The sequence below is a fragment of the Ictalurus punctatus genome, chromosome 13, assembly GCF_001660625.3.
Source record: "Ictalurus punctatus breed USDA103 chromosome 13, Coco_2.0, whole genome shotgun sequence".
Lineage (NCBI taxonomy): Eukaryota > Metazoa > Chordata > Actinopteri > Siluriformes > Ictaluridae > Ictalurus > Ictalurus punctatus.
In genome coordinates this window covers 8,533,405-8,550,421 of record NC_030428.2, presented here as the reverse complement: position 1 = coordinate 8,550,421, position 17,017 = coordinate 8,533,405, and the positions used below count along the sequence as shown (strand labels likewise).

The following is a 17,017-nucleotide window of genomic DNA, read 5'->3' as shown; positions in this document are numbered from 1 at the left end:
CCTGATGGGATGCATTTCTCTGTAAATTGGAAGACAATATGTTCCTATAAACTTCTGAATTCATTCTGCTGCTACCCTCATGAGTTACATCATCAATAAAAATTAGGGAGCCTGTTCCAGAAGCAGCCGTGCAAGCCCAAGCCATCACACTATCTCCACCATGGTTCACAGATGAGCTTGTATTTTTTTTGGATCATTAGCAGATCCTTTCTTTCTTCACATGTTGGCCTTTCCATCACTTTGGTTATTTATACTCAATCATTTGAATACAAATTTAAATACCTTATGAACTATAATACCCTATGAAAAAAACAAAACTAAGTCTTCAGTTGGTTTTTGTTTCTCTTAAAACACTTAATTTCAAATCAAAACTGCTTTTGAATGTACAGTACACACACCCTATTTGAAGGTGATGAAATTAATTGTCATTGTCATTCTTAGTCATTTCTTTGAATTTTTTTACCTTGCCATATAATTGGAGTTTGAATGCTGTATGTGAGATGAAAAGAATGTATTCCTTTCTTTTTTGTAGGTGGGCCAGAAGTAACGCTTAGGGAAGATGTGCCAGCGGTCGTGGCTCTTTCAATGGCTGAGAATCGGAATTGGTGTCCTCTTAGTCACAGCTTCCAGCTGGTCTCAGGTCTCAGATGGTAAGTGCTGCTCTGTATTATATGCACCTAACATTACAATCAGTGTGACCATTGAATAATTTTTTCATTGTCTCATTATGGCTAAAATATTTATATTATTTGCATTCATCATGGGTGGACAAATCACTAGATCAAGCCAGAATTCATGCTGTTATTTTTTTTTAGTCGTAGTTGGTTCAGATTGGTTCAACAAACAGAGAAAAACTATTTATTGACTTTTGCCAAAAATGTTTAAACGTAATACACTTCACAGTGGTGCGACACATCTCAATGCTCTAACTATAGCAAGTGCTCCTGAATGCTGTTGTCTTTATTCATGCATTTATCGAGCTAATTGTTTGATCAACCTTTATTACATAATGTTACTCACCACATTTTAACTGGAAATTAGGTTTTCAAAACAATTGGGTTTTACTTGCCCAGTGGACTAGCTAATGGATTTGTTTACCTGTTATTCATAGATTACTTAGATTTAGACTTCAGCACAAATATTTGCACCAAATTTGATTGACTATGAATTCTGGATTTCCAATCATCAGTGACGCTGATATAATCGTCCAATAAAGTACAGTATGTTAAGGTGTTTCTTTTCAGCATTAATAGCTCCTATACATTCAGTTCTTCATTCTGCAATGTAAATAGCTTTAAATAAAACAGACACCCTTTTTGCTTAGAGGAATCTGTTCTGTAATGACTCTGAGTCTGTCAGGATAATGCTAATTTCATGCACCTTCATGCTTGCATCAGGGCCACATAGCATGTTCCAGCTCATTCAATATTCAAATCAGGTCCCCAACCTTGCCCTGTTTTTGTGTGTCTCATAGCAGACTAGGGGATGCACCTTTGCACCTCCCTCTTGTTGCATGACTGCTCACATATTTTATTCATCCAAGTACACAGAACTGTGGTTGAGGTTTCTCTGTTCTTGGCAGACATTGTAATGGGCTTTTTAGTTCTGTGTTTCAGTCTGGTGATGCCCCCCCCCCCCCTTCCTTTTTCATTTTAGGTGTGCTATTGATTTATTGATGCCTTTCTTTTCAAAATGCCAAAACACTCTAAATGAGGGAAATGTTGGCTTTTCTTCATTATTTATTAGTTTTAACCACTCGCGTCTATTGAGTGTGTGTCTGCACAACTAATTGTATTTAAATAGTGGTCATGACATGCAATATTGATAAGCTTAGCAAAGGTTAGCTTACTGGCTAACATTAGATACCAGTTTTAGTGATTGTGGTTTATTAACTCTACTGCAATTAATAAAATTGATAATTTTATTAATAAAAACTTTTATTTATGTAACTGGAAAAACAGGGCTTTAACTCTTGCATAAACAAGCCATTTAACATGACCAGGAAGGGCTGTTTGCACTTCCTTTTCTGCAATTACATGGCATGGTAAAGGTCATCATAGAAGGCTCTCAAAATTTGATTAATGTTTAAATATTTAGGCAAAACTACTCAAAGAAAAAATAGAAACACTATCTGAGATAAGTTAACATGGATGTTTTGTCATTAAAAAAAAGTTAAAGAATATATTTTGTGGATTCTGTTAAATGGTAAAATGTATTTGTTGCCATATGGCAACAACATGTGATAATGGAACTGTGGTATATGCATTCATGAATTGAAACTGGCCTACATAGCAAAACAATATGCTAATTCACATTCAAAGTAAGGGAAACTGTTGTTCAGTTCATTTCAGTCATTTCGCAATTGCACCTTATTTAAAAAAAAATACGTTAGGAATTAAAAAGATTCTTCACCCAAAACATGCTTAATAGGTGGCACATAAACACTGCAAGTTATAGTCTGGAAAATGCAGTAATTGTAATCTCACAGATTTTGTGTTATTTGTGACTATATGATACATTCACCATCGGACACTGGACACAGGACTATATCAATTAATAAAAATCCATATGTTTTTGTATGTGATTGTAATAATTCATGCATTAGAGTCTTAAATCTACCTTCAGCATACTGCCTAATTAATTGAGTCAAAATTTGTTTATATGATATGATATATTATGTTATCTTATTCAAAAGATGCACTCAATTAACAACCATTTGTCTCTTTTGTGTGGGAAGCATTTTGGTTATCTCCCTGGTAATGGATGACAGAGGCATCTTAGATTTGTGTATCTATACCCCAAGGACACAGGACATGGTCCAGCGCACTAGCACTAAGTTCTTGGAGGCTGAGAACAACTGAAAAAAAATTAAATGATGTTCATTTATTATAAGTATTCCTTAGGGCTGACAAATGTTTGGGCACTGCCACTGTTTATAATAGAAAATGTTCTTATTTAAAAGATAAGTTCTTATCAGAATAATTTTTTTTAAAATGTTGTTTCTGAAAATGTGTATGTTTATTTTATACAATATTTCTTCCTCATTATATTGAAGGTTCCCAATTATTCTTGAGTTGACTGTTCATTTAAACAGTAATGTACGCTTAAATGTACACTATGAAAGAAAAGCCCATTTCCTGCTGGTTTAAAAGAGTAAAATCGTGAGGAAAAAAAAGTCACTATTTTAAGCCATTTCAAACCACATTTAATACCACTTTTATAAGAATTCGAAATAAAAAAAATCACGTTCAGTATCAGATACAATGATCTAATCCAAAAATCAAATATATTGCTATTCAGCTTGGTTAATACACACTATTAAGTAAAACTAAACTCTAAAGAAAAGTGCCCAGTTTCAGTGGCAGCTTTGCAACTGTTGCAGTTTCAGTCATGAGCAAGATATACTCCAAAAGTTACATTAGGGAACGAGTACGTTTATACCACCAAGAATTTTTTTTGAGTAGAAGCATTTTTATTACTGTCTAAACCACTGCCTTTAAACACAAGTGTCTTTAAGCTAAAAAAACAAACAAACTTTTTTTAATAGAAAAAGTATAGAAATAAATATAGAATATGTCGACTGAAGATGGAATTAACATGAATTTCTTTCATGTTAAAAGCAGTGCAACGTAAAATATAGGAGTCTACCATTACAATAGACTATTACTATAGAATCTACTAGTTTACTATTGATATTTATATATCTATAGCTATACACTGTACTATTACTGTACTATTATTAATGGTATATTAATATACTATTGATTTACTATAGATTATTTTAAAAATAGAAGTGTACTACATTACCAATATATTGTCGCAGTCCTAGTAGTAATTATCACATTAATCACTGCAAAAATCTGTATTTTGAAAAAATAAATATTACTATAAAATAGCACTTGATCTAGCACATAATGTCATTTCACATTAATTTTTTATACTGCATGCTGACAATTTATTGTGTGCACATTTCATTTCCGCACATGATGCTAAATTGAGAAAATCGTAATTTGAATAGGATTTAGGCTATTTTATCATTTTACAGTGTTTTTATGTAATGATCTCTTTTTTTTTTTAAAGAAAATGTGCCCAGACTATGAAGGATATGCTGACCAAGCACTGAACCTCTATGCTTACAGCTCTCTTTAAGTTAATTCATAATTTTATCTGTAAATATTTTGGAAACTTCACGTATCTATATTTTAGAGACAAACTCCACCCTGTTTGCATACCTCTCATGTAAGGCTGGGTTCACGCCATGTTGGAATTACCGTAATTACTACATGACAACACGGGCGTTCTACTGAGAACTGTTCACGTTCAAGGAATTATGCAACATTAGACATTAGATTAGATGGTTATCCAACTCTGTGCTAGCTACATTGAACTGTATTGTAGGTCTTTTGTTTATTTTCGGATTAATCTTGCACTATTAAGACATTTAATAATAGTCAAATATAGGAATTATTACACAGAAATATTACGAGATAATTACTTAACTACATTTTACTGCTGAAGCTGATGCCATTTTGAGTGTTTCCGTGTGATGTTGCAGCAGTCAGGTGATACAAGTCGGAGCTCTCCGAAAAATTCCTAGTTTACAAGTTGTAATAGCTAGTTCTACAAGGGCGTGAGTGCTTTTTACAAGTGGGAATCGCGTAATTAACGATATTCAGAGTTACATCTGAGGTCTGAATATCGTTAATAAACCCTCACTACGCACCCTGAACTCCCATGAATACTACTCAAGTGTTTTCTATAGTCAGTTGTCATGCTCCTAATGTACTCACTCATCCACTTGTTTCCCTGTTGCTTCTCTCTATTTCCTCCTGTGGCAACTGCTAAGGTTCAAATTAACCACGATTTAAGGAAATTGGCTCAAATTCAGTTACATTTATATAATTCCATGATAAGGGGAAAAGCAGAGGGACTTTGAAATGCAGCCTTTAAACTCTATGCCTTATTAAGAGGAGTGAAGGTTTCACCAAGTAATAAGGTAGATTGCAGCTCGGGAGAAGCCGCGCAGTACTGTTAAACCCAACCACTGGTGCACTTTCATATCTGGAAATTATACTACGCCTGCTTTAGTGAGGAACATGAATCAGCCAAGGGTCAGTCTGGACAAGTTTTCATCGTATGCTAAGAACAAGGGTGAGATTCGCACCGTGAAATGCAATCACATTCATTTTTTTGAAAGGCAGAGCTGTTCAAGTGTTCTGTCTTAGAGACTGCCTTATGTTGGGTGATTGTATAAGAGCCATTACACCTTATTAGAGTAATAATGAAAGAGACTTAATCGTAATCTTGTATTTGATTTTCTTGTATAAATAAAAGCCCTTGAATGCAGACTGTTATTTTATAAAAACCTATTTCATATACATTTTTAGCTTTTTATTTTATTTTATTTTTCTCTTTTGTTCGGTTATACTGCATTAGAGGCATAAAACATCAGCAGATTATTCAAGATGAGCCCTAAAGGACACATCCATTACATACTTCCAGGTAAAGAGTCAAAGGATTTCTGTTTATCCTGCAATGTGATGTTCCATCTTCTCCTGCCAATACTGTGTTCCCACATCACAGGAAGAAGAAAGGTGCTGTGATTATGGTCTGAGATGCTGCCTGAGAGCTGCATACCACCCCTAAAGAGCATAGCTGAGTCTGATTGCACAATTTTGAAACCATTTTACATCATAGGGCTGCTTTTTGCATTTCTTTCCAACTCTGGTTCTCTGTTATTCAAAAACAGACCAGCTTTATGGCTGTAAAATGACGAATCCTGGAGTATTGATATCTGTTAGATAAATCATTTAAAGGTATATTTGTAAGTAATTTCTAATTTGTACAAATAGATTGGAAAATATGTAGAACATGGTAAAAAAAATGTTTAAGCCATGGACTCAGGACAAGTGTGTTATGTGGTTGAGGAAAAACTTTGTTATGGTCTGGACTGCTTGTATGTGTTTATATTGTAAAATCATTTTATAAATGCTCCAACAATATCCTGTCACTTTGTCTCCATCTCAGTCTATTTGTAGAGGAAAAAAAGTGTGGTTGAAATCGGCATGTGCCCGGCACAGCCAGGCAGTTATCCGGTGAGCAAAAGCCAAAAACATGTTATGCTTTTGGAAAAAAAAAATAGAAAACTTCAAAACAAGTAAAAAGGTAAAGCCAGAATAGCCATCGGCAGTACTTTTCCATGATGGAGTAATTTATTTCTGATGAAGAGGATAAAGCTGGATGCACATTTAGTGATGTTGCTCCTGAACAGGTATGTAAATGCAAACTGTATAAATCTTTCAATTGTTTGAATGGCTGGCTTTACATAAAGAAACAAGTACATACATTTTATCACTTAGAGTGCCAGGTAAGGCAATGCATTGGATGACCCTCCATATTAATGGATTAGCTAATGAAGGTAATACCAGAGCTTAAAGCTCATGAGTGCTCATTACAAAGAAAAACAGAACACTCCTGATCATTTTCAGAAAGTAGTATGAGCAGAATTTTAAGTGTCTATAGTGTTATAGTGTAGCTTAGCTTATAAGCAGTTGAATGGCATTTGAAAGTTATGTCCTTGCTGATGCTAACTCTAGTCACTATACTAACTTTAGTTGAGCCACTGCAAGGTTAAAATTTTGACAGATCTTCAATAATGCATATTTAAATCTGAATTGGTTATAGGCATTTGTGCTGTAGCATATTAGTTAACTATATTCAGGCTTGGGGAGTAACGTGATACATGTAATGGCGTTATGTAATCAGGATACAAAAAACTGATAACTGTAATCCGTTACGGTTACGTCAGAAAACAAAGTATTTGTTTTTGTTTCATTTAAAACCAAAGAAATTAATCTTATGACATAACACTGCCATGTAAATCAGAGAAGGAACTCTGAACTACAGTTCCCAGCAGACACTGCACCTCACTGCATAAGTCACATGACCACCTGCACCTGAATCACGTTCCTGTTAATGAGCACTCGTTTACATAGCCGCAGTTTGCACTGACTTTGTCTTATGTTTGTCTTTCTTTGCCATGTTATGCTCTCTCTTGTTGTTTGTTTCTTTATTCTTGTACCTTGCCACAAGTTCCATAGTTCTTGTTTTGTTTTGAACTTTATTCAAAGTAAACCTGCACTTGCATCTGTCTCCATCTTGAAAGCGTGACAGACACAATATAGACAGCTGCATGATTATAGTTCTGGTTCTCTCTTGCCAGTTGTGACTCACACGAGCAACAAATTTATTTATTTTATTAAAACAAATCCAAACACTGAACATGTTTTTAAGCTCTTTAAAAAACTAGATCATATTGCTTTTCTCTTGACTTTTTTTTTTGTTTGTTTTTGTTTTTTTTTACATATATGAACTAGAAGTAATCCAAAAATAATCAGATTACATTACTTTCATATTGTGGTACTTGGATTAACCCTCCCAACCATGACTTTATTAGCTATATTAGTTAGCTAAGAACTCCTTTAGAATGACAGAGGAATAGTGTTTGAAAAACATGCAGACATTTTTGTGGTTGCGTTACAATGGTTTTTGAATTAGGCTGTGCTCTCGAGGGTATCGTAGTCTAACGTGGGGCTGTGCAGTTCAGAGTCAGGTACCCTTACAGGCTATCACTCTGTATTCCCAGTATCTTTCTCTTTTCTATGATGTGGTTACATGTTATTGGCAACCACACCTCAATAGTATGAGAAGGTAGTCCTTTGACTTCATAGCAGAGCACTGTTGAATTCACGAATCTTTAAAAGGTAGCAATAAATCACAACAAACAATCAAATCATGGTGTAAGAGGAATAAAACACTTTGGGACATAGTGTCATTGGAAAATTATTTTAAAAAACTTATCGCACCAGCCTATTATTGATTATCTTCCCTATAACAGCATTCCCCATGTGTTTTATTCATTACTTATATTGCTGGATGAAGAAAGATATTGGTTCCATGCTCTGTGATGATGTAAGAGCATGCGCATGCCCCAATTATGCCTTACGCTGTTTAATATCCATCCACTTCATCAAACGTTACCATTTCCATTAAAGAAAGCTTAATTATAGCCGAAATTATTTCATCACATGGAGTTTGGTCTTTGATATTTGACCTCTTTTCAAGGATTTTCAAGTGCTGAAGTCTACAGTATATGAGGCTTGATAGAGATGAATCTACACAGCTGGAGCAATTTATCCTGAGGCCAAAAAAAAAAAAGTATCAGTTTGAAAGAGGTCTTTGAATCTGCTCTGATTGATACCTCCTTAAGATCAAGACCCATAATGGGACACCATTAAACATTCTGAAACTTGTGCATGAAATCTATTTCTGGTTAATGAATGCCTGTATGCAGTGTTCTTTTTCTTCTCAGAAATCCTTGAGAGGAACCAAAATCAAACCAAAAAGAAAGCCATCCGCTTCTGAGTGGCAAACAGTTCAGCATGTGGTGAAAGGATACAGCAAAGAGTGTTTGGCATGAGCATAGGAGTAAGAGTTCTGACATGATCACAGCAACAGTTCTTTGCATATACAAGTCTCTATGGTATCTAGATGAAAATATCCACTGAAGCAGGAAGGTGAGGCATTAACAGTTTTAGGGAAATCTCAGTCATAAGAAGGAAATCGAGACAAAATATCACTATAATCATACTCACTTTTTTAGGAACTGTTGCTGATTCATGCAATTATGTGGCAATGGTGCAATGCATAAAATCATGCAGATACAGATCAAGAGCTTCAGTTCATTTTTACATGAAACATGAAACTGAGGGAAAATATGATCTCAGTGACATTGACCTTGTTGGTGACAGATGGCTTGGTCTTTTTCCAATCTTCAACTGTCAAGTTTCGGTGTTGCATCAAATTCCTGTTCTTGGCTGACAAGAGTGGAACCCGATGTGGTCTTCTGCTGTTGCAACTCATCCACCTTAAGGTTCAATATCTTGTGCATTCTGAGATGCCTTTATGTGCACCTCCATTGTGAAGAGTGGTTATTTGAGCTACTGTAGCCTTCATGTCAGCTCTAACCAGTCTGGCCATTCTCCTCTGATCTTCCACCCATGGAACTGCTATTTACTGGATATTTTTTTCTTTTTGCACCATTCTGCATAAACTCTAGAGACTGTTGTATGTGAAAATCCCTGGAGTTTAGCAGTTTCTGAAGTACTCAAACCAACCTTTTTGTTAACTGCCACTCTTGATGTTTATCTGCATAATTTTATACATTGCTCTGCTGCCACATGATTGACGAATTGGACAATAGCATACCTGAGCAGGTGTAAAGATGTTCCTATTAAATTGACCAGTAAGTGTATGGCGATAACAAAAATCAACCAGGCCATGAATCTGCATGAAGGTCTCATTTATGCTTTCAGTTACAACGTAGTTAGAATTTTTATTTATTAAAGTGTGCCACCTTGTATTTTAGTACTTTAGTACTTTAGTTTAAGTTGTAAAACATCCAAAACAAACTATTTCCTGTTATCATAAATTACAGCAGGTATAAAAAGTCATTCCCATTCATCATTTTCTCTTGAAGCTGATAAGACAAAAAAAAGTGCAGCTTGTTATGAAATAAGCACAAACTCTTCGTACGATAAACCTAAAGGAGGAGCTTTATGGATGTAATCGATTGAATGTGTTAATGGGAATGGTAGTTAGCAAATGGTTAAACTTAGTCTTGATACTAAAACAAAAAAGAAACTCTTATATTTCAGGTCAAGGATGGTATTCAGAGTGCCCTTGAACATTATTAAACTGACATTTCTGAATGATAACTAACACACAGCTTTAAATAAACAGCTCCACATTTGTGTAACTTACTTCTCCTCTGAAATTCTGCACGTCTTTGTAAATACGGTCCAATTTGGGTTTTAAAACACTGCATCTAAACGTTGGCCCAGTTATTAAGAACCCGATCTGCTCGGGTTTACCGTGTTTGGCGCATTCAAGTCATGTAACACGAGATTCTCACTATTAATGTCTAATTCATGAGCAGCAGACTGAAGGCAGAGATATAAGCTTTGTATGCGAATAGCTTGAGGATTCTCTTGGCAGACACAACAAACGGCTACATTATTCTTTCTTACTCATCCTGAACCCAAGACTGAATGGTTTATTCCAGTTGTGTGGAGATTGCCTCATACCTGTTGACCCTGATGAAAAGTGGCAGAAATCTAGCAGAGAGAAGCAGAGGAGAAAGAGAGTGACCTGAAACCAAATTTCTCCATGCTTACAAATGTAGCCCCATGCAGAAATACATCTCTGTCTGTGCTCGCTGTAAAGCAGCATGTTTATCAAATCATCCAGTGGAGGATGATGCACTGGTGCACTGTTATGCTGCCTCACTGATATCTATCTGTCTATCTGTCTGTTCATCCATCCATCCATCCAGCATTCCGATAATTCTGAAGCTGACTGAGGCACTGTATATGATTCTCTGATAATACATATTCTATGATTATGGGGTCCAAAATGTTGATGCCACTAGTGAAAATGCTTCCATTTCACTAGTATCTTCGTGGCATGTTCTCCTCACATCTTTGGGGTTGGGGGTTCGAATCCTGGCTCTGCCCTGTGTGTGTAGTTTGCATGTTCTCCCCGTGCTTCTGAGGTTTCCTCCAGGAACCCCGTTTTCCTCCCCCAGGTCCAAAGACATGCGTTGTAGGCTGACTGGCATTTCCAGATTGTCCATAGTGTGTGAATGTGTGTGCGATTGTGCCCTGTGATGGGTTGGTACCCCGTCCAAGGTATCCCCTGCCTTGTGCCCCTCTTTCCCTGGGATAGGCTCCAGGCTTCCATGTGATCCTGTGTAGGATAAGTGGTATGGATGATGGATGGATGGATATTCAGCAATAACTTGAATGAATGAATTCTTAGAAATTCTAGATTTTTTTAGTATGCAGCACGTCCCACTTGTGCTTTAAGGACAGTGTGCACTCAAGCTGGCACAGACTTCACAAGTTTGTGTAAAACTTGATGACCCATGTTAGATCAAAGCCATCGGAGACTTATCTGAACATGTGCTTCAATGGAAGGAATTATACTCTAGGAAAATCTGACCTTTTGTACAAAGGTATTAACATGATCGATATCTTATTTTTTTTCTTACATTTAGAAACAGTGGAGAATATTCTGTTTTAAATTAAAAAATAAAACAAAACAAACAGATGACCTGTTTCCCTACGAGGCTACATACAAGGAATAATCCCTTTGACATCCATTACCATGGGAAAACCAAAACCAGTTTTATGCATTAAAAAGACACAGATGGTTGTTGACCTGCACAAGTGAGAGAATGATATAAAATATACAAGTAGTAAAAATACTGTGTGTGACACTGCACTAAAAAAGAATTCCTTGTACACCTTGTACTTTCCGAATAAAAAAACCCGAATCTGATTCTGATAATGTTAGGTACAATCAGGAACGTTATAAAATGCATTCAAGGTCTGGAACAAGAATTAACTGCATGAACATTCTGACCCCATGTACAGTATGGAGGATAGTGATGGAGGCCAAGAAGATCATAGTTTCAGAATTGCACAGTAAAATATGGTGGATTTCCAATGTTGTACTTAATATAGTTGTATTTTATATGGTTTTTAATATTTCAGTTTTTAGGAAAACTGTTTGTTAACAAGATTCTTACCCGACTTACTTTTACTTGACTTTATGACAATAATACAAGTTCCATTTTGGTTCACAAGAGACCCTAGGTAAAACCTCAATTTAACATTAATCACTAATGAATTCAATATCAACAACTAGCTAATATGATCATATTAAATAAGGAATAAAACATTTTGTGTCTGCTTTCTGCATAGATTTTGTGTTTTTGTCTCTGTATCAGTCTCTTTTAAGTGTTATAAATATCAATACCTGCATTCGGATTTAGACTCAGAGTGGGTGTAGCCTAAACCAGAAGGAAGGTTTTTTTTTTTTTTTTTCCCGAAATTAAACACAAACCCTACCATTATACATCAGAAATGCTGGAAAAGCACCCAGAGGTAGAAACCAGTACTATCAACATGGTGTATGAGTTCTACAGTAGCTGTAACAGTTTCTCAGGCTCAGCTATATCACTGAATTTCAGAATTGGTCTCAACTAGAGATGTGCATGGGACTTTTTTTTTTTAAACCCCACTTATGCAGCAATTATTCTTTATATATTTTCTAAACTAATCAATGCAGGGACATGCTGAAGTGTGCTTAATACCAGGGCATTTTATACACGTCTCTTGATTTGAACCCTGTTGAAATCTTGTCTGAATTGAAAAGGTCAATCAGTGTACAAATGTACACAAAGAATAAAACTTCCTAATGTGATGTGGACTCACTGTGCTTAGTACACTCCTATGTGTTATGAGTGAAGAATGATGTAATAGTGTTTGAGAAATTTAATTATGAAATTAAATCAGTTGTTGGTCAAGAACACTTTGTATTTTTGTTTGATGTTTGTTTGATTTAATCCATCTAATACTATTGTCATCTAATTTCTCAGTTGGTATTGTATTTAAATGTTTACATTGATTAATAGAAAAAGGTCACACTCTTCTCTTTCCTTCCACCCCCCGTCTCTCTGATGGCACTGTTTCCACTTACAGACTGGCAGTATGAGGGTAAGTCTGTTAACCTTCCTTCTTTCATCTTGTGTATCTCTTGTCTTTATCTGTTTTATGAGCAGAACACGTGTGCAGCCATAACCTGCCCCCACAGCTAATCCTGTGCTGATAGATCCCATTTTCATATGGTGGCCATGCTGCTTCAGCAATTTGAAGTGTTAGCACCACTTGTTTCTTTGCTTTTGTTGAAAGTTTCTGAAATTTACACCCCCCCCCCCCCCCCCCCCCCCTCCATTTCAGAATGCAAGCTCTCCAGAACCGGTCCACCAGCCACCATAGTAGCCATAGATGAAGAGAGTCCTAATGGTAGGTATCGATCCACTTTTCTCATGACTTGCACAAATAAAGCACTTCAGCTCGCCAGTGTAACTCCATCACTGCACTCACTTTTGCAAGCGCTTAATTGTTTTGACAGCAAAACTAGGCAGAAAAGTGCGTCAGGATGTGCTTAACATTTCTCTCAGACAAGCATACTGGTTGATGATGAGTATAGCCATGTAAAAATAAGGATTATAATTTTTGAAGTGGATACCTTGGAATTGCGCCAGTTCTACCAGTCTTGAAAGGTTTCATCTGATTTGTGTTTATTCAGGGTCAAAACATTATAGCTCGATATGCCATCCATATCGTACCATGGCACGGTGGCATGTTTGCCTCACACCTCCAAGGTTGGGGGTTTGATTCCTACCTTTGCCCAGTGTGTGTGGAATTTGCATGTTCTCCCCATGCCTCAGGGGTTTCCTCTGGGTACTTTGGTTTCCTGCCCAGTCCAAAGGCATGCACTGTAGGCTGATTTAGGATAAGTAGTACAGAAAATGGATGGATGGATAAACCCTACCATTATACTCCAGAAAAACTGGAGAAAATCCAATAGGTAGAAAATCTAGCACTGCCACCATATGTGAATTCTAGTTCTAACAGTTCCTCAGCCTCAGCTACATCCCTCAAGTTCAGAATTGGTCTCAACTAGAGACCATGATTAATTATTATTCGCTATTTTCTAACAGTTAGTTCTGTTTCCAAAAATATAAACAACCTAGTAGCCCAAGTTAAACCACCTTGACCCTAAATTGTGATAGAACCTTAGAATTAATTTGAAGCTTTCCATTTAATCGATTACCTATTTATTTAAGAAATGCAGAATAAAACATTCCCTTGAATTTCTTTTAGGTTTGTTAAAAGGAACTCTCTGTCTAAACTTTTCCCAGACTTGTCTAATTTATATTTAAGAATTGATGAATGTAAAAGATATATAGTATTCTACATGAATGACATGAGCTCCAGATCAAAAATCCAGAGCTTTTATGAAACAACTCTTTTTTCCTTTTGCACTTCTCCCTCCTTCTCTCTTTCTACTGCTAGCACTGTAATTGTCTGTGAACATTACTTAAATGCTCTATGGGTATGATAAGAGGTCTGGTTTTTAGCATTAGTCAAGGTGTCAATGAATCCCAAAGATGTTTTTTTTATTATTTCAAATAAAAAAAATGTTTTGTACTGTTTCTAGCTAGAAACAATAGAAACTACAATATGCTGATATTCAACGGTATATTTTAGCCTGTAGCCCTATTGCAGCACTGAAACTCTCTGGTTTAACCAATTTTGTTTGACCAGTAAGGAGTGTTGCCCATACTTTTTTCTATTGGATAGACCCTTCAGTGAATTGAGCAGAAATATACCATGAACCGCATATCTGTGTGGCTGCTCCATCCCTGTCTTATTAACATCAGCCAGCTAGCCTATGATGACAGATTTAACAAGTGATTACCAGAGGTGTTGAACAATTACCATGGCTTGTTAAGTTCACAGATATATGAATGTAGCTAGCTAGTGTTAGTGATTGGGAATGAATATGGGCGGAAATGAGACTGTTTGACGTGTATTCGTGTCTGGGCTTTCAAAAAACAAGTCCTATGGCTGGTCTGAACTGCACTGCAGTCATCTTTCAGTTACTCAAATCTGCTTTCTGCTTAGATTTTTAAAAAAATTTTTTAGCACAATAGAATCTTCAGATAACATGGGTGAAATGCAAAGCAACTGGATCTGTCTCTGTTAAGTGGTCCAAATATCTGTATCTGTATTCAGATTTAAACTCAAATTGGTTGGCATCCTGTCCAGGGTGACCTTGTGTCCCATGTCCTGGGATAGGCTTCAGGCTCTCTGTGACCCTGTGTAGAATAAGCAGTACAGAAAATGGATAGATGGATGAACAATAAACACTGGAAAACACCCACAGATAGAAAACCCTTTTCCATAAGATGTGAACGAGACGTTGCACGACTGGTATCTGAAGTCTGTGTAAACTCATGCCTATTTATAGGCCATCTGTAGTCAGGTGACATAGCATTTCACGCATCATGTGACTATAAAACGGCAACTGTAAACCATGTCATCAACTTCTGTTTGTCTGAAGCGCAGATGCAATTTACAGGCATACCCCAGTAGGACAAAGCTACACAATATCTCGTTCCCTTCTCAGAGAACAGGGTTAGATGCATAACCTAGACATTCCCTTTCAAAGGGAACTCATTGTTGTGTGAGCTTCATGCTGTGGGAACGAGTATATCCATCATACTGAGAGTATGGCCTGTTTAAAAAGGTCCGAGCCCGAGGGTCACAGGAAGACCCTCAAGCCGAGGGTGGAAAACATGTCCAAACTGTAATATCGAATGAAAGTGTGCGGCATAGACCACCCTGCTGCAACATGCACAGCCTGTAAGAGTACCCCTTTGGATAAAGCCTTTGAGGAGGTAACCCGCCCTAGTGGAATGAGCCCTTATGCACAGAAGCGGAGTGAGACCATGCGCCTCATAAGCAATAGAGATTGCTTCCACTATCCAATTATGGATGTGCTGCTTTGACGCAACATCACTTCTACTGTCACTGCCAAAGCAGACCAGCAACAGCTCCAACTTATGCCACTGGTCAGAGCGGACACAGTAGATGCAATTTCTCTTGTTCCAGTGTGAGGAATGGAGGAAGGCAGAAAGTGTGGAACACTACCAGCTTGGCAGCAGACATAGGCACTTTAGGAATAGAATCTGGCCTAGGATATAGGAGGGCCTTGGCTAATCCATAGGCAAAGTCAAGGCAGGAAGGGGCAACAGAGAGAACTTGTGGATCTCCTACTCACTTGAGAGATGTCAGGGCCAGCAGAAGAGCTACCTATAGAGTCAGAAGCTTCTCTGAGGCTGACTCTAAGGGCTCAAATTGGGTGCCTGACAGACCTTCCAGGACCACAGAAAGGTCCCAGGAAGGTATGTGTTGTCTGCAGATGGGCCTAAGTCCTCTCTCACCATGCATAAACTTCAATGTTAGAGGATGTTGCCACACAGAGGGTCCATCAATAGGGGCGAGGCTGGCCGAAATGGTGACCATGTAGACCCTAATTGTAGAAGGAGCCAACCCTGCTGAGAAACGTCTTTGTAAGAACTTCAGGACTGTACTGTAGCTATTGCACCGTTAGCAGGGTCTACCTGACATTCCTCACACCACGAGACAAAAAGTTGCCATTTGAACTCATATAGTTTTCTCATGGATGGTGCTCTAGCATTTAACATTGTCTCTAAAACCTCGGTTGAGAGACTCCAATCTATGAGCTGGTGCCCCTCAGGGGCCAGACCCACAGTTTCCATAGTGCTGGCTGAGGGTGATGAATAAACCCTCTTGAGACAGTAGTGAACAGGACCTCTTGTGAACAGGAATCTCCCAGGGAGCACTGTCTAGCAGGGATATTATCTCAAAGAACCATATTCGAGCTGGCCAATAAGGCACTACTAGCAACAGATGTAGACGGTCTTGGCGAACTCTCGCTAGAACTTATGGGAGCAGAGCGATTGGGGGAAAGGCCATCCACTTCCACTTGGCTGAACCTCCACAGTATGGACTCCACTACTTGTGGATGGAGCCTCCAATCCCCGGGCCTCAGCACCTGCATTGACAGGATGTCTGCACCCACATACCGGTTGCCCGGAATGTACATTGCACTCACTGACAAAAACTTTCCCTCCACCCAGAGAAGAAATAGTTGTGCCTGCCTGAGGGGGCATGAACGTAACCCTCCCTGGTGGTTGGTATATGAGACCACTGCTGTATTTTCTGTCACAACTAACACATGGTGACTTCTCAATTGAGGAAGAAAGAATTTCAGTGCTTGGAATACGGCCCGCATATTTAGGCAATTTATATGCCACTCTAGAGGAGGTCTGCTCCAGACACTGTGAGTTGGCTGGCTGTCTAAGACCAGACCCCAGCCCATGAGGGAGTTATCTATCATTACCCGTCTTGCAATAACGAGATGCCCCTAGAGTGTGACCCGAGGCTAGAAACTGGGGAAACCTTCAAATAGGCATTGCCGCATGACACAGATTACTATCAGGGGTTTTGTCCTCAGA

At 37.7% G+C, this 17,017-nt stretch overlaps 1 protein-coding gene across 1 annotated transcript in view; it reads left to right on the top strand.

Moving 5' to 3' along the window:
- The window catches only part of pcdh15b (protocadherin-related 15b), a 226,517-nt gene that overhangs the window by 25,358 nt on the left and 184,142 nt on the right, over positions 1-17,017 (top strand). The window contains exons 2-4 of the mRNA XM_017482601.3: positions 533-650; positions 12,606-12,620; positions 12,864-12,929. Coding sequence (XP_017338090.1) covers positions 560-650; positions 12,606-12,620; positions 12,864-12,929 — 172 coding nt within the window. The 5' untranslated portion in view covers positions 533-559. The remainder of the gene's footprint in view (positions 1-532; positions 651-12,605; positions 12,621-12,863; positions 12,930-17,017) is intronic.